At 37.1% G+C, this 18,558-nt stretch overlaps 1 protein-coding gene across 1 annotated transcript in view; it reads left to right on the top strand.

Moving 5' to 3' along the window:
- The window catches only part of ADCY1 (adenylate cyclase 1), a 146,465-nt gene extending 133,712 nt beyond the window's left edge, over positions 1 to 12,753 (top strand). The window contains exons 15-20 of the mRNA XM_069005864.1: positions 3,500 to 3,616; positions 4,728 to 4,874; positions 5,262 to 5,360; positions 9,303 to 9,417; positions 11,245 to 11,369; positions 12,197 to 12,753. Coding sequence (XP_068861965.1) covers positions 3,500 to 3,616; positions 4,728 to 4,874; positions 5,262 to 5,360; positions 9,303 to 9,417; positions 11,245 to 11,369; positions 12,197 to 12,535 — 942 coding nt within the window. The 3' untranslated portion in view covers positions 12,536 to 12,753. The remainder of the gene's footprint in view (positions 1 to 3,499; positions 3,617 to 4,727; positions 4,875 to 5,261; positions 5,361 to 9,302; positions 9,418 to 11,244; positions 11,370 to 12,196) is intronic.
- The last annotated feature ends 5,805 nt before the right edge of the window (positions 12,754 to 18,558 follow it).

Genomic DNA, 18,558 nt, shown 5'->3' with positions numbered 1-18,558 from the left:
CCTGCTATGGGGACCCTTCAAGGAGTCATCTGCTAGATCAGAGTGCAGTCCAACTGATTTGTTCAGGGTCACATGCCAAAAGAGAGACCTCCTCCTGGGTCTCCACACCTTTACCCACTGCCATTGACTGCTAGCTGCCTTGAAGAACCCACATTACCAGTTTGTAGTTAGCACTCTTTATTAATAAAAAAAAAATGGTGAGAAGTTAAGGTTTTAGGATTGCTGGTAATAGTATCTGACTGCAAAAATGTATTCAAAGCAATATGCAGACGAGCTCTAACCCCCAGTGAGAGCTAGCTCGAGGTAATCAGTCAGCATGGATAGAGTACAATTCTTACCCCATAGGTGTCCATATGGGGGAGAAGAGAGGTTCAGCCTGCCAACTAATCCCAGAAGATATGATGGAGTCTTCTTCCCTTTCTTAACTCTTCTTTATGTTTATGCAAAGCCTGAGTGACATTAGTCATGCATCTTACTCAGTGGGGGGTGGTCATGCCTTGGAGGCAGGTAACATGTAGTATCTGAGATAACCTTGGGATGGGGATATATATCAATTCCAAGGAGGGTAATTTTGCCATGGTTTCTGATTCAACAGCAGGACATCTTCCTTTATCTCCCTTGGCTTCCAGCTGCTGTGTGGCTTATCAACTAAAAAGTACCACCAAGCACTGTCCTCTGCAAGGGTTTCAACAGAGCCTGGTTGCAGTGTCTCCACTCCACTCCGCTCGACTCCACTCTCCATTTAGTCCCCCCTAGATAATACCATGTGTGGAAAGTTGGGTGTGCTGACTGTGTTCCATCCAGGGAGTAGCAACCATACTTCCCCCTATATTATACTGTTATCTTTAATTTTACTTCAAATCTTTTTCCCACAATTTCATTTTTAGCAACTGAACCCTCTCAGATTAAAAATTGTAGTTAACAGTTTTGTATCCAAAAAGGGAAGAGACACTTGTTAGGTGTATTAAACATGTAGCATTCTATCTTTAGCAATGGTGACATCATTAATGCCTTTCCCTGCTCTTATAGATGATTTTGCCACCACTTCAGACATGACTGATAGTTTGATTTAAGCCATTAGCTCTTCACTCAAGAGCCCAGTTCTCTACTTCTTAGTCATGGGTGTTCCATGCTCTGAAACCTTTGTTGTGATTCATACATAATGATGGATGTACTGAAGAATCTTTTCAATCATTTCTTCCAAAATGAGCACTTTGGGCCACAACTGGGCAAGGCAGAGGAATTTGATCACATATTTCCAGATCAGAAATGAACAGCAGCTGCTAGTGATTGATCAACTTTACTACTCATACAATGTATCAAACTGATTACTCCACTTACCTACCCCTACTTGATTCCCTTGATTAGTCCAGAAATCTTCACACCCTGACTCAAAAGAGTTTTGTTCTTTAGGATGGTATTCTGCCCCATATTGTATTGGTAGGTTAACTGAGAACCTTAATATTCCTAGGAAGAAAGTAACAACAAAATTTCTTGTTCAAAAAATAGAGGAATGGATAAGGAAGCCCCGAATGGATATTTTATTAGGATCATCAATTCAGTCAACAAATCTCTTTGCTGTTGTCAGAATAAATTTTCCCATATTCCAGTGGGATGTAAAATGGAGTTGCAAGATTGGTTTGGATTTTCAGCTGAAGAACCTTTTTTTTTCCTATTAAAACATTTAAATTCCAACAGTAAAACTAAATGCCAGAGGCCATTTCACATGTTTATAGAAAACAGTAAGTTTTCTTGTAAGTAAAACATACCACCAAAATAGGCGAAGGATATTTTAAGAAAACAGCATATGAAATTTAAACAGTGAAAGAAGTGTCAAGAAAACAGCTCACAAACAGAAAATAGATGCTTAGACTAAAAGCTTCAGGTGTATTTCTTGCAACTTAATTGCTGTTTAAAGTTTACTGATATTTCCCTCTGGAACAAGTTCTCTTTCTTATTACACAAATTAGAGTAGGAGCTGAGAATTTATTTAAAAAGACAACAATTCCTGAAGAATTTAAGTTTATAAAATCAGTTCTCTTTTAGAATTCTTTCTATTTGTAAAGAAATTTAAAAGTACAGAATAAACTGCAGGGCAAAGCAGACTGTGTAATTTGAATAGAAAGGTTGTTTCCTAAGTTTTGTCATGGAAAATAAAACTTAGCTTCCTGAAAAAAAAAATCACATGAAATAATATTGTTAGACTATACAAAGGCAAGAGGTGACTGGTTTTCTCCTACTTCTATAGGAATGGATACTGAGAAATTATGTGGACTTTGTAGTAGATCAGGACACCAAATTCCAGATATAAATGGGACACCAACAAAGATTAGAACAGGTTCATCAGTGGTTTATGTGATTTTGTTTTCTCAGCAATGCCTGACAATTTGGCCTTCCGGTCTTCTACTGACTGTAATTAGATAAACAAAATCACATTGGGATCACAGCAGAAGATTTGTGAGTGTGACTGAGGAACAAAGAATAAGCTGAGATTTCTGTGAGATGAATTATATGATACTGATCAGGCGTTTTCTAACTGAAATCGGTGCAAGGCCAGAAGCCGCTCTAAGAACAAGGAGCAAATTCCAGAGAAGTAATTTTGCAGACGAATCTATGAAGGACTAGGCTGGAATATGCAAACCTAGGAGTCCCAAACGCAATTCCTAGATATTCAATATTTTTCAAATAAGGGGTCTGATTTTTAAAGTAGTTTCCTATTGTGTGACTTGAAGTAAGTCCTGTGAGTCAAGCACTTGTAATAAGATGCCAGTATCTTGGGTTAGGGACCTAAGATGTGTTAACTCCTAAGCACTCTTTCTGAATGCTGTCATTCACATGTATAACAGAATTTCTGTTGTGAAGGAACTATATATGTTTTCATGACAAACACCAGCATAATTAAAACAATTTCTAGAAATGTTAACTATCTTTATATCATTTTTTAAAAATTGTAGTTCATTCTTAAGGATGCTCAATTTTAAATCTTTTTATCTGTTGAAGTTATTGTCTTACCATATTTGTTTCAATTTTACTGCAAGTTTTAAAGGTTTGCTTTAAGCACTGGTGATTCTCACTGGCTTCTCTTGTTTGAAAGATGAATCAAATACTGCTGCCACTGCGTTGAACTACATGGGAGGTAATTGGCCTCCAAGGCCAATGTGACTTAAATGGGATTATTCTGGCTTACTCTGTAAACATATTGACCATCTATTTAAAAGAACAGAGAACTACAGAAGATACCAATACACTTAGCTGATCAAACCTTGAAAACAGCTGAGAGACTTTTGCTTGAATTACTAAGGACTTAAAGGGATTTTGACTAATGTAGAAGCATGGTACAGGAGAACTGCTCTCATTCTACATTTGTACTCTATATTTGTTCATTTAATCCCAAAGGATGACTTAATAGAAGCTATGGATGAATTAATAGAAGCTATTCGATAGGCTCAGCTAGTTTTTTGCTTTTTGGAAAGGTTTTTCTTTTCCTCTATCCCAACAGGCAGAAGAAGAGAGAGATGATATGGAGAGAGTCAAGCTGGATAATAAAAGAATTCTTTTCAACCTGTTGCCAGCCCATGTTGCACAGCACTTTCTTATGTCTAATCCAAGAAATATGGTAAACCAAGATTAAATTTAAATACATGCCGTATGGATGTGTCCCTGTGTTGCTTGGGCCACCTTCCACCTGTATGTCTTCAAGAAAGGCTTGGAAAAAACTTTACTCATGTAAAAATAGTAGCTTTGTAAAAACTTCTGTTCAAGAATTAGTTTGAGATTATTTCTTTTGCTGTATGGTCCTCCTTCTCTGAAGAGTTTTAATAAAATTCAGGATAAGGGGAGGCTGTCATTCAACATCAATATAGCCAAGTACCTGCATGTAAATCACTTTTTTTTTCATTTTCCAATCAATGTAGGATATTGGGACTTATCACAGTATTGCTTGAGCTCAGTTTGGTTCTGAATGGTGAAGTGTATGAACTGCTAGACATTTCTGTATTAGGCACTCTAGTTCTGGAAAGTATGCTACAATTACCGAAACCATCTATTTAAAGTTAAAAACACAGAATAGTACATACTCAGGGAAGACACAGATTAAAATAAAAGGCTGCAGTGACTAAATAAATTGGTTCAGGAAGGCCTTACGAGAGTCCTTCTGGTCATCTGAAAACCTTCAGCACTGGAGTAGCCGTAATGTCCATGATATGGCTCTTGAGAGTGTGGGTCAAATATTAGAACCACAGCTGAGTGATTTTGCTTTCTTTGAGCCTTACAGAGTTTTAAGCAGAAACCTTACCATACAGAACAGCATCCTATTATACAGGATTCCACAATACATGGAAAGACTTGAATGAGTGAGGCCAGTTTTGTACCACAGGATAAAATTGGTCCATCTCCTATTTTGCTTATAAAACAAAATTGAGAAAATTATTTTTCTCGTACAATAGAAGTTCTTTAACTGTTAAGACTCTCTCCAAATTTTGGCTCACTGCTTCTATGTCTAAACAGAAAAAAAACGTAATTTGTTTTAAATGGGTTTAATACCTCAGGTGTTAATTTTCTTTTGTGGCCTTGAGTGAAGACCTCTTTCAACATTATTGTAAGAAGTCTGGCTTTCTCTCTAGAAAAACGGATGGCTATTGCTTAGCAGTAGAATAAGTATTGCAATAATGATGTTTAGTTTAGATTAATCTTTTAAAATAAAAATTATATCTGCTTATGAACTACAGGACCTTTACTACCAGTCATATTCACAAGTTGGAGTGATGTTTGCTTCCATCCCAAATTTCAATGATTTCTACATCGAACTGGATGGCAATAATATGGGAGTGGAATGTTTACGCCTGTTAAATGAAATTATTGCTGATTTTGATGAGGTAAGGTCTAAACACTTTGTCTTTTGATCATATCAGTTCTACCAAATAACTATCAATGAGATTACCTGTAGGAAATCATTGTATCTTGAACTGTTTAATAAAACAGTACTCTAAACTTCCTAGTTAATCATAGTTGGTATCCACTGGACTTCTCCAAAGTGCCAAATTTGTATTTTTAGGCACATGACTCTGACCTAAAATTTCTCTAATATAGGAAGAGCATCAAAATGGAAGTTAATGGCCGTTTTTTCAATGACCTCAAAGTGGGCAAGCCTCAACTCAACAAATATAATATGGTTTAATGAACTTGCACATATTGTCTGATAACTATGGTTGCTTGTCTAAAATATTATGTAAATATTTAACAGTTTTATGTTTTAAACAAAGCTTATGGACAAAGAATATTATAAGGACATTGAAAAGATCAAGACAATTGGAAGTACATATATGGCAGCTGTGGGACTTGTACCTACTTCAGGAACTAAGGTGAGAAGATTTTACACAACAGTCTTATGTGAAGGAACCATTTTCCTTCAATTTCCAGAGGAACATCAGAAACATAACTAATTCTGTGTGATTATTGATAACTTCTTTACAACATTTTGAATCTGAAATTCAAAGAACAGTTGAAGCCTGAAAAGGAAAACTGCCACACTTGCTTATGTGGCTTCACTCATGATTTCATTGTCTGCAGCTTTGAATTCCTTGCAAATTGGTGTATAAAAGCCTCTAAATTAGAGTGGTAGTGGTAAAACCTGGTATCTTAGATGGCCTTGTAAGATGCAGGGAAAGGGAGACTCTAGGTGTAATGAATTACTGCAAAAACTAGCAGAAGAATATTAAAATGCAACTTTTACATATATATTTTTAGTATTGAAATCTAGATGTAACCTACAACTAAAATAAACATAATCTCCCAACCCCCACCATGGACAGGAACTTTGTGCTAGGTACAATGCTGCACTGGACCTGGTCCCTCCAAATTAGTTCTTCTTTGTCTCTACTGTTAGCATCCTATTTACCACTTTAATTACTCAGCAATTTTAAAAAGTCAAAGTCATTTCAAACCCACTAACTCTGGGGCACAGTTCTTCTGTATCCTCATAATAACCCTTGAGTGTTATTCTCACCTTAAGCTACTGTCTTGGAACAGAGATTTCCTAGATTTCCAAGCGGCATCTAGAAAGTCAGAAAACCCTGTGGGCATTATATTAAATGTATTGTGTACAGAGTACTATGTACATTAGTAATTACACTATAAAGCTAAATAATGAAAATTTTATAAAATTAATAGTATAAGAATAGCATGAAAGTTAAAGCAATCCATTCACCTCATCTGCCCAGAGTTTCCAGACCCCGTTCCCTTGTTCTGATATGTATGAACATATGTCATAGACTTATGTTGAATACATTGGTGCATATGATTTAGCATTGCAAAATAAAACAAAATTAGAAGGCAAAAGCAAAAAATGCCAGAAGATGCCCTGTGGACTCTTTAGAAACAATTTTCCCTATTAAGTAAATAAAACACAAGACCACATTGAAATCAACAGTTAGAATCATGTTGGACTATGTCATGTCACTAACCCTCTGGTCTGCAAAGTATTTCCAGCTGATGCCTTCCTTTGTATCACTCGTAGAAATCTATACATTCAAAAAAAAAGGTATTTTTAAAAATCTGTTTATCCTGAAATGTTTGACTCGTGGGTTCTGGGACAGGCAAAAAACATTGATCTTTCGAATTTTTTCAGTGTGTGATCTGAGGCAAACAGGCAATGGCATACGTTTGTGTCTGCTATAAATGCTCTTTGAACTATAATCCTCAAAACAAGTGTGTTATTGGGTAACTTTGGCAGCATATGTTCCTAAACCTAATCATGTTTGTCTCTTGTATTTTATAGTTGTTGAGTGAAGGGTCAGCTGAGTTAGTCCAGTACTGAAGATACTATTCTGAGCTTATGACAGTGATGTACTTTAAATCACTGCAGAAGATCTTGTACAGTACTCTGTCTTCCTTTTAAATATTGGGGCAAATTTTGATCTTTTCTGTACGTGCAGAATTTATTTGAAATTCTGTATTCCAGAAAGAAAGATCTTGTATGAAACAGACAATAATTTTTACTTTAACTTAGGGTTTCAGCTCTTCTACTCTTCTGGTAGTGCTCTCTCCCTACTGTTCATGTAATGCAAATGAACAGAAATTAGTCACACCCTCTTGCCAATTTCCAATAGTTCTTCAGCACACACCTATATACTAGAAGTCTGATAATCTTGGCTGGCCTGTCATGCACAGACACTCACTGCCAGCCTCACACAGTCCCTGGGCTGTCCTATGGAGTCGTATGTGTCCATGGGGAGCCATAAGACACTCAAGTGCCTCTAGTCTGCCATCTGCCAGGAGTCTCCCATCTTCAACAGAAAGTCTGGCACAGCCTCTGATTGTGAATCACTAATTTCATACTAGGATTTGGACATGAACAGAAAGCAGTGGATGGGGTTAATTGGGCTCTTAACTGAGGATATTTATACACTTAAGAGCCCAGTACCCTGAGGAAGTTAAATATTTAAATCCCATATTTTACTGGACTCTTGCTTCTGCACCTTGACTTCATCCGGTGACTACAGTAAATGCACATTGCCTCTATCACAGTGACTTTGCTGTGATGCTCTTGGCAGTCTTTCCAGTAATGACTCCAATTTTTAAATAAATAATTGCTTGCCAGTTATATCAGCAGGGCAGCACACAAATCAAGCTCTTGTAGATCTTTTGCACAATTTAAATTCATTGTGTCTGTATTTCACCAGGATCCTGACTTCACCAGGGTGCTAACTTTGTGGTGTTCTTCAGAGGAGGTTCAAAAGAGTTTGCCCTGATCCTATTGAGACGCATCTGTCACCTGCAGCGCACTCAGTAATTGTCACCAGTCCTTTCCCCACCAACCCTGAAGGGCATTGCAGAAAAACAGAGCATTCGTCAGACAGCAAAGAAATGGAAGATAGGAAACATAAAGAAGATTAGAAATCAAATAAAACTATGCACTACTCCCTCCCTGCTCCAGAAATTGAATATTTTTTCCTTCTCTGTTGGAAATGTATCCATCAGCTCTTTAAGCTTTGTTTTGGTGATTCTGGAAAAGAGTAGAGCTAGCTAGTTCACATTGCAAGAAGCAGAATGCCAGACATCCAGGCAGGTAAATAAAATATCTTTCCCAAAAATTGGGACTGACACAAGGATGACTTTCATAATTTTTTGTAAATTTCCTAGCCACATGAAGCAACCGTTTCAAATTGAGGTGAATAAAGTGAATAGCATCCTGTTTCTCAGCTTTTTCAGCCACTGTTAAGCACTGAATTTATAAAATCTCGCTATCATGGCAAAAACTCAGCAAGCTTTCATCTCATGCCAGCTTGCATAGTCCTGTTGTGTAACACCCTACTGAAGCTGCCACTGACCCTGCATTTCTTTCACCATATCCTACCTTTAGCCCACTTTCACTTTGCAAATTCGTTCAAAAATTCATATTTCTTATTCAAATAAGAGCAGAAGATAAGAGCAGTCATACTGAGTTGAGTCAAAGATTTATTCTAGTAACCTGTCTTTAACTAACCAAAGTTAGATCCTGGAGGGAGGGCATGAGTTACAGAACAAATATGCATACCTCACTTTTCCACTTTCTAATAATATGCTGCTTAAGTTTTTACTGCTTTGTAGCAAATATTTCTTTCATGATCTTGAGCATTATGTTAGAATCTTGCTAAGTTTTGGAATCCACAATATCCTCTGAAAATTAGTTGCACAGTTTAATTAGACTGAAGTTGTAAAAATTATTTTCTCATGTTTGGGGTTTTATTTGCAAGTTAATACTTCACCATTTCATTTGATCTCTTTGGGGCTTTTTGCTTTGGTTGATTTAGGTACATTTGATAACAACTCCCTTCAAATTTCCTGGAAAGGAAGAACATAGGGGTGTTCTGCATCTCGCAGGATTAAACCTTACAGGAATTTTGTCAATGGGAACAGCAGGCACCGCATGGGAGCTGGGAGCTAGCAAAGCCCCAAAGGGAGAAGAGGGCAGAAACTATCGTTATTAATAATCCTCAGGCAAAGTAGTTTTGTAAGAAAGCAGGTTATATTCCCTGCCACACTCAAAACAAACATCTGCAGCTCTCTAGCGACAGAACCACTTTACCACGGGAACTTTGCATTCCATTATTCCCAGAAATCAAAGGGAGAGAGAGAAGAAAAAAAATAGCAGAAAAAAAGAATGCATGTGTTGTAGCTACCGTGAAAAGTTTCCTTTCACAAACAGAAAAATTAGTTAGATTCTTTTCCTAAGCCATCTGAGCTTCTCATTATTTTTCACTTTGGTATTTAACCTGCATCTCAGTACCATATAAATCTAATGTGAAACACTATTTTGTTTCTAGGCTAAAAAATCAATTTATTCCCATCTGAGTACACTGGCAGATTTTGCAATAGAGATGTTTGACGTTCTTGATGAAATCAACTATCAGTCTTATAATGACTTTGTCCTACGAGTTGGTAAGTCACGTTTCTACAACTATCACACAAGCAGAAGATTGTTTTTCATTGGTTTTTCCTGTGCTGTCAGCAAAGGATTACCTGTCCTGCACTCATAATTAAAACTGAAAATTCTCTGTCAGTGAGAGAGTCACATCCATAGAAGGTCAGCAGTCTGGATCGTGTGCATTAGTATTAAGAAATTGTAATTGCCTCCAATTCCAGTGTGTTTACTTAATCTATGCACCCCTAAAAGGAAACTGCACCATTAATTTTATACAATATTATGAGTGTACTCAGTTTTGTGGCTGACACTGCTTTGCATTGCTAAGCTGCTGAAAATTGGGTTTTACTGTATTAAGTTGCATCTGCAAAAGCTTTGTTGGCATCAAAAGTGCAATGGAAGCTTTTGGTCCACAGATGCCAAATCACCTTAACCAGTCCTGTTTTCTCCAACAAATCTAATCCTCTGGTTTTGAGGACAACACAACCCTTTCCATGCATTCCTTTACATGTTATTACATATCTTACCAATCAGAATCCTTTTAGCCTTCTTAGAGATCAAGTTCCCTGCTTCCCTTTCTTCATGTATCCTGCTCCTCTCCAGTGGTACTTCCACTGCTGTTCTCATTTTATTGCATATTCTAATACTGACAGTTTTCTCCAGCTTCTTTCTCTATATATTTTCATGGCTGACTTGTGAGAATGAGCTGAACAAGGGGAAAACTGAGGTTTCTAGCAGTGGAAGATTGAGAAAGACCAAAGACATCAAAGGCAACAATAGGAAAGTTGTACATCTTTGACCTCCTATACATCCTAATAATTATAAACACCAAATTCTCTTTGAACTCTGTTATAACTTGTCTTTCCAGGTTCACAAAGGATCAAATATCTAACCCTCATTCTTCTGCATAAATTACTTAGGAAAGCCCTTGCACAGAATCTCATGCAGGGTTTAGTATCTGCAGCTCTTCAGGGCACACTTCTATCTTCCAAACAAGGTGTTGAAATCAGTCAGAAATGTAGAACTGATCTCTGCAGTTTGCAAAAAAATATGCTTGAGCCATTTTCAGATACTTTTGTCTTCTTCCAGTGTCTCCAGAATCTGAGTTGTCTAGTTAACAACCAATCTGACATACGTCCCTTACCCCAATCCTTGTGTATTCCAGGCCATTACTTCTGTTCCACTTGGAAAACCTCCATTAAAAGGTTTTTTATGTGCAACTGCAGTGGAAGTTGTAGGAAACAACTAAAGATCTTTAACAGTTTGTCCCATTTTCCGCTAAACTCTGCACTACCACTGCTTTTCTTCTTTTCTTTAGACAAACAACATCCACTGAAGAATCAAATTTTTATGTTGTCTACATATTGCATTTCCAGTAAGATATCTCAAGGAATGTCTTTGTCATGTTTCTAAGCCTTTTACAAATGCAGAAGTCCACTTGGTATCAATTTAATCATAGAATCATAGAATATGCCAAGGGATCATAGATTATGTAAGGGACCCATCAGGATCATCAAGCCCAACTCCTGGCCCTGCACAGGACAGCCGAACAGTCACACCACATGCCTGAGAGCATTGTCCAAATGCTTCTTGAATTCTGCCAGGCTTGTTGCTGTGACCATTTCCCTGGACAGCCTGCTCCAGTGCTCAGTCACCCTTTAGGTGAAAAACTTTTTCCTGACATCTAGCCTAAACCTCCCTTGACTCAGCTTTATGATGTTAACATGTATTACCCTATTATAAAAAAAAATTCTAAGACACTTGTGTCAAATCTGTTTTGCAGGATTCATGTTTCCCTTGGATAATATGCTGTAGTGAAAACCAAACTCATTGTTTAATTTTAGGTATTAATGTTGGGCCTGTAGTGGCAGGAGTCATCGGAGCCAGAAGACCACAGTATGATATCTGGGGGAACACTGTGAATGTTGCCAGCCGGATGGATAGTACTGGAGTGCAGGGAAAGATTCAGGTGAGTGCATTCTAAGACAATTTTGCAAACTCTACGTACCTCCTGTTTATATGTGGTTACGTTTTCAAGAAAACTTAGAAAATGCAGCCTCACTTTTTTCTTATGGAGACGGCAACTCTCTCCAGATTACTCACCATCAGAGGTATAGTTGTTTTCCATCTTATACACTTCTTAGAGACAATGAAATCCTCAAATACATCATTTCCCATCAGAAGAAACAAGAGTTCTCTGCTTCATTGCGCAGTTGGAGGCAAGGCTGGGAATGCAGACACTGCCAGTCTTTCTGCTGTAGAAATTTTGCCTAAACAGGACCTACAAGGAAAGGATCTATGTCCATTTGCATCTTCCTAAATTTTATGTAGCTCTAAAAATTTCTTGGATACTTTGGATTGGAGAGGCAATGCAGACAGAGAACACTGTTGTTTTACTAGGGCTTGACTAGAACCTATGGTGTTCCTCTCAAAAGCTCAATGAACACTTGCAGTCACTTACCCAAAATACCTGTCTGATCTCCAGGGATCAAAAGGTCTTCTGCAATAAATTAATATCACTGGAAATGATCCAGCTTACAATTTGGTTATATATTTCTGTTGAATGGAGTTTAATCTATTTGTGTATTTATTTAACTCAAGACCAGAAATTCTGCTTCTCAGATTCCAGGTTGATCTTTACTTCCCAAAGAAAATTCTAAGGGAGCCTGAGAGCAGCTGTAGGTGCTAATCCATTCTGCTTATGCATATTTCATGACAGAGTAGTAAAACGGAGAGGGATAAGCAATTACATGAACAGAAAAAAGTAACCGGTTTGGTTTTTTTTTCTGTCTTCAGGTGACAGAAGAAGTTCAGCGGATATTAAAAAGGTGCAGTTATGAATTCGTATGCAGGGGTAAAGTCAGTGTAAAGGGAAAAGGTGAAATGCTGACCTATTTCCTGGAAGGAAAGGCTGATGGAAATAATTCCCAAACAAGGTCTTTAAACTTAGAGCGGAAAATGTACCCTTATGGGAGAGCAAACATTCAAACAAAACTGGGCACCAGCTGTCCATCGGTGTCCTCAGTTGCTAGCTTTACTGTAAAACCTGGGCTTGGAGCAGGTCAAGCGTCTGCCAGTCACACAAACCAAACACTGCATTATCTTCCTTCTGTGCCAGCTGTGAAGGAGACATAGAACAAAGGAGATTTGGTTGTGCCACTTGCAGTGAACTTGGAGAGCAATGGTTGCCTAAATTTTTACTAAGAAGTCAGGGGTCATAGGCCATGGCATTAACCAAGGACCACTACAACCCAACCAAAGAGAACTTGGGGACTGTGTAATGAACTCTTGGGATGGAACATATAAGGGCTAGCAATTCTGTTATGAAAAGTCAAAACGGGATTTTCTGGAAATGAGGAATATTTTCTTGGCATTTTTAAACAGTAAATAAAAAAAATTAGATAAATGTGAAAGCAATTATTTATGTGTGTGTGTATATATATGTTTTAATCTATATATGCACATATACAAACAGTTCTGTGTAGACTTAACAAAGATTTATAGAGATGAAAATAAAAATGTGTATTTATTTACACATCCACCTGCAGTAACATAGCAAAGGGATTTCTCTTTGCTGTCATAGCCAGAATTGTTTGGCCTGGGATTAGCAAAGCTGCATTTAACCATCAAATGTGGGATGCCTGGAGATTCTCCAGGGCTACAGCAAGACTTTTAGAAACTGTGCTCCCAGTGCATGAATTAATGCAATGAAAACAGTGTTTATTGTGTTGTCAATGGCAGATTAATGAAGACTGGATTCAGCTAATTACAGAACCCTACATATTTTTTAAACTCTCCTTGCATGTTCCAAAAACTTCCAAAAACTTTCAATCAAACCATTACACTAGGATATAAGGTAGATAAACCACAGAGCTTAAAGTTTAGGCAGAAGAACAATATATATTCTTTCCATTAAAAAAAATACAAGAGTGGTAGAGCTTAGAATTTGCTGCCTCTTTGTATGTTATTTGACTCTGTGCAAGACAGAGGAGCCACCCTGCAAGCACAGCAATATGCTTATGCAATATAGAAACATTCCTTTATGTACAGTGCTGATTTTACTGAGGAGCAGAAGGATGGTATTATTTCAGGCTTTTAGAAATAGCACAAGTCCTGTGGCTCAAGTCCAGTATTTAGCTTTGCCATTCTAAACAGCTCAAAGAATAGTCCTGTACTGGTGACAAACATGCTGTTGCTAGTTTTGAGACATTTGTATGTTTGCCAACATAGTTTTATATATTAATCGATTTTTAAATTTATGCCACAGTTTTATTATATCTTGATTCTATCCAGACTCACTCTTCAAAGCTGTACAATTATAGAAAGCTATAATTCTGAGAAACAAGCACAGTCAAACTTTGCCAAATGAGGAGCACTGGTAAATGTGCCAGGAGAGCAAGGCCTGCTCTTAATCTGCATAAAAAGGAATATATTTTGGCTGCTTTTTTTCTTTACGGCAGCCCACATCATATTGTTTATGGTTTCATCCTAAAATGATGATCTGGATGTGAAATGTGGAGTGCAACTCCATACTCAAGGTGCGAGTAGTTGAAGGTCATCCTGCTGAGGGACGTGTACTCCATGGAACTGTGCCATACTGTCCTGATGGGGATTCACAGGCTAACTAACCTCACTGCTTTCCAAAAGAGAAGCAAAACTTTACATTGTCTAAAAACATGCAAAGCTTTCTTTTAACCAGCAAAAACATCTGCCTGCCCCCCCCCCCCAAAAAAAAATCAAAAACCAACAACAACAAAAAAAAGGTCAAAAAAGGCAACAAAACCAACAAAAACAACCCACAAAACTAAAAACCTCACTCCAGAACACAGTAGTTGCACAGATTGTACAATAGAAAACTTTCATGTATTAGATGTCACATTTCCCTTCGGTTGGGCCTATTTTGTTACAGATTTCAGTGGAAAAAAATTTCTGAGAGATTCCCCTCTAATCAGCTTTTGCTTTGGAGGAGTAATTTTTTGTGTTAAAAGTATATGACAGCACTATGTCAGCAGATGCAAATGGCTAAAGAAATGTTGCAGGAATTTCTGTTCTCCATATCAGGATACTGTGGGACTCCAGTGTTTTTCAGCAGAGTCCTAAATTAATTTTTATGTACCCTGTCTCCTAGGTGCTTCATCACAAAGCTGGGAAAGTTAGTCTTAAGATTAAAGTAACTATAAAAACCTGAGAACTGTTTCCTAATTGTACTGCACCAGGTATATGCATCCTTATTGAGCTGAAGAAAGTCACTGCATTTCTTTATCTCCCTAAGAGCTACCCAGGTCACAGCTATTCTTCTAGAATAATTTATTTCTGCTTTTGAGACATTCGAATAGTTTTAAAAGTATACATGTGGAGAATACAGATTTAAAAGAACAAATATTTACATAATAAACTGAATAAGTGGCATTCATTTAAAGCACACTGCATAGTTATGTTTTCTAACAGGTTTATAGGAACTAAATCATCATGTGGGTAAGTTAAATATTTAACCAAGTTGGAAAGCATTATGTGCAATAGCATTAATCACTCAGTTCCACTCTCAAAGAGCCCATGCTACACAATTTTTGAATCAGTGAATTTCGTATAATTTCACTGATAATAATAAAATAAAAGCATCTTCAGATCCTAGCAGTAGATCTGGTAGTATATGAACACATCAATGAAATACTTGCATTGACCCACCCCAAAGCTTTCAATGAAATTACTTATTTGTTACTCTTTTTACTAGGCTCAAGATATAGGCATCTTGCCACTGTTTCTTTGATCACTAAATGGACAGTGAGCACAAATGAATTGTCACCTCTGCTGATATTTTTTGTGACTGTTCTCCTTCCCAGACCCATTCCCAGCTTGGTAATGTCAGTGGAAGATCATGTAGCAAGGTAAATTTAGATTATTTATGTTAACATTTTAAATGATTGGCAGGTGCTAATTAAGTAGAATTGGTCCAAAGATTTTCAAAGCCTGATCCTCTTTTCCAAAAGCCAAATAAGGCATGTGACTTTTTGTAAGAATGTTTTCCATGTTGAATGGAAAGTACAAGACAGGCACAGTCCATCATTGGTTTCTCATTCTGCAATTTTGGAGGAGGTCTCTGCCTCCCAGAGCAGGTTGAGTGGCCCAGAATGGCTTCTTGGTACTGCAGGCAAGCTGGTGTGTATGTCCTAGATTAACATAATCAACGATGGTATATTTGGAGTTAGTTTCCAGACTTTAAGTCATAGATTTATAGAATGCTTTTGGGTTGGAAAGGACCTTAAAGATCATCTAGTTCCGACCCTGTTGCCATAGGCAGGGACACCTTCCAATAGACCAGATTAACATCACTCTCATTAAGTTCATCATCATTAACATCATTATCCTATCATTAGTGTTTTTCGTGGTTTTGTTATTATTGCTGGTTTTACTGTGGGGAAAAATACATATTACTTTGTAGTCCTGGACTGAGCAGTATAAATTTATTAAGAGAGTTTAGCTAAGGCACAAAGTAGTCAAATATCATGTAAAAATGATAGGCAGGATTCAGCAGCCATTTCAACAATGAAAGCTAAGTGCCCATTGAAATCATGATATAATGAAGTTGTGCTCTTATCTTTATGCTTTCCCTCCCTACTCATATAGGTTTTTTCCATTTTCCTGTTCTGTCTACATTTGTTTAATTTGAGCTTTAAATGACATATTTAAACTCTCTGCTCTTCTGCAGTCTTTGACACGTTTAATAAGTTTTATATATGGAAAGAGGGGGAAACACACATGGAAGCAATACTTCTGAAACCTCATAAATGCACATTTTCTGCCAAATTAGAGAAGATTGTAATCAATTTTTTTATTGGCAATTGACCTAAGATGGTATGTGGCCCACTCCAATATCCCTGAAAATCATCAGAAGAATTTCCTTAGATTTCTGTGGCATTTGTGTTGTGTCCATCTTACTGCATGCAGTTGTATTTCCTGTCTTGCATATATTAATTTTCATGCGCTGTAACTCTTGCCTGGGTAACCTCATCAAGAAGTCTGCCCCACAGCAACCAAAAGTCCCTAGTGTTTATTTGCGGATAGTAACTTGTTGATTTGTGGGCAGAATAGCCTCCTGTAGCTCTGTTCACTGTTTTGTGCAGCTGTTAGCTTGAAACAATTAACAGATACAAGCCCTACAACAAAGTGATGCCATTTGGCACGTCAATGTCTGTCAGTAACAAGCACAATATTTAACATCAGTTTGCATGTTTTCTCTTTCAGATAATATTAACAATTGAAGTCTTTCATTCTTTATATAAGCATATAAGTATCAGAGATCTTTTAGTCTTGGGAGCTAATTTCTAGGTGTTCCTATACTACCTTTATCTTCAAATTATTTTTTAATTATTATTCTCTGCTGAGATTGCAAACTGGCATTCCACTGAATTACTGGCTAGATATTTTCAAACATATTCCATTTACATTGACTAGAAAGCTATTTTATCCAGCCTGTAAAATGCATAGGTTTTTGTAGCTGTGTCACGCTGTGGCAAGTGACGCTCCCTTATCTTCACCAAAACAAACACAAATTTTCCCATACTTTCCTTAAGTGAGACTGAGAGCCAAAAGTTTCAGCTTGTAAGGGCTGAATCTGCATCCCTTATGTGTCCACAAGGCCTGCAGCAATCACCAGTTTAGTATGCTTGTGAGAGTCAGGAGCTGGGCTTCTGTAGGCCAAGTTCTGCTTTGGGTTGTAGCAGTGTCTCATGTCAATATTGAACTGAATATTTTACAACACTGCAACCAAGAGTAGGTCATGCACCTAAATCTCTTTCATATTTATGCCTGTAATTTATCTGTCAGGCAAAATAAAGTAGCTGGGTGCCACTGTTTGAAGGGAAACAGTATATGACCTGTGCCATTTCAGTGCTTTGAAGAGTCTGAACACATTAGTAAGTAGCATGAATCATTTTCCTGTGTTGGATTCCTGCTTGTAGCAGAAAGAATGCATTTTCTTTACATCAGCAAGTCCAGATTGTGTATGTGTTCTGCCCAGGCAGGAGGACTATTTAGCCATAATGTTCTTTCAAGTTAGAGTTTTGTATTACAGTGAAAACAACATTTTTTTAATTTGTGATAAACCTGTATTATAATGCCTTATTTTTAATCTTGTACAGTGTTACAAAACAACAGAAAACATTGGCCTTTCATGTATTATTCACTTTAAAAGATGTATTGTACTATGAAATTTTGTAAATAGTTTTTGCTTGGACAGGTAGTTGCATGTACACTTGTATAAAAAGAGGCAAAAAGGCACACTTTTAACAAAAATTAATGATTTTTGTAAGAGACATTTTACATGTGCATGGAGATTATATATCCTTTTAAAATGGATGTCTTTTTGGTTTTCCTTGCAATCTACTGCATGCCATTCATGCCTGACTTCAGTAAAACAAAACAGTAAGTTTTCCTAAGTGTTTTTGACATACCACTTCTGGCACAGTTAAATCACTAGTTGCATGTGCATTCAGCAAATCAAAATACAAACAGCAAATAAAGAGGAAAAATAACTAATGATTGTGATCTGCCAACCTCCATGTTTCAAGGTCCATAACACAGTATATGAAAAGTGTTATCAACATCTAAGCTGTCTTCATAAGGTACCTTCTGGTCATTAGAAGCAATAAACTACTTTCTGTAATATAAAAAGCAAACCAATACTCTAGTTCAAAATGGTGTAATATCTGACATTCAATGACATTCAACTCTGATACTGCATTTGATGTAGTATTGTCATCAAGAAGGACCAGGTGTCAAATCCATCTTTGCTGTATGCAGGTGCAACATTATGGAAGGCAAAGAAGGTGAATTTGGCCCATCAGCGTTACCCAGAGTATACTTCTAATGCGATAATAAGTTATTGTATATGAAAAGTACATAATGCAAATAGGTTGTTTTCCTGGATACATACATACGTATATACATACGTATGTATGTGTATATATATATATATATATATATAAATTAATTTTGTTGCCTTATTTCTGTCAGTTTTTTTGACTTATTTTCCAAATAGTTTCTATTGCTAAGCAGAACGTATTTAACAGAACTATCTGGAGAACGTTCATTGGATTTATCTGGGTGCTTTGAGCCATCTGGGTTCTGTGCTTACAGGGTAAGCACGATTCTATGCTTGC

Source organism: Aphelocoma coerulescens, chromosome 2 (assembly GCF_041296385.1).
Source record: "Aphelocoma coerulescens isolate FSJ_1873_10779 chromosome 2, UR_Acoe_1.0, whole genome shotgun sequence".
Classification (NCBI taxonomy): Eukaryota; Metazoa; Chordata; class Aves; order Passeriformes; family Corvidae; genus Aphelocoma; species Aphelocoma coerulescens.
The sequence above is the reverse complement of the archived record's forward strand: the minus strand, read 5'-3'. Positions and strand labels throughout refer to the sequence as shown.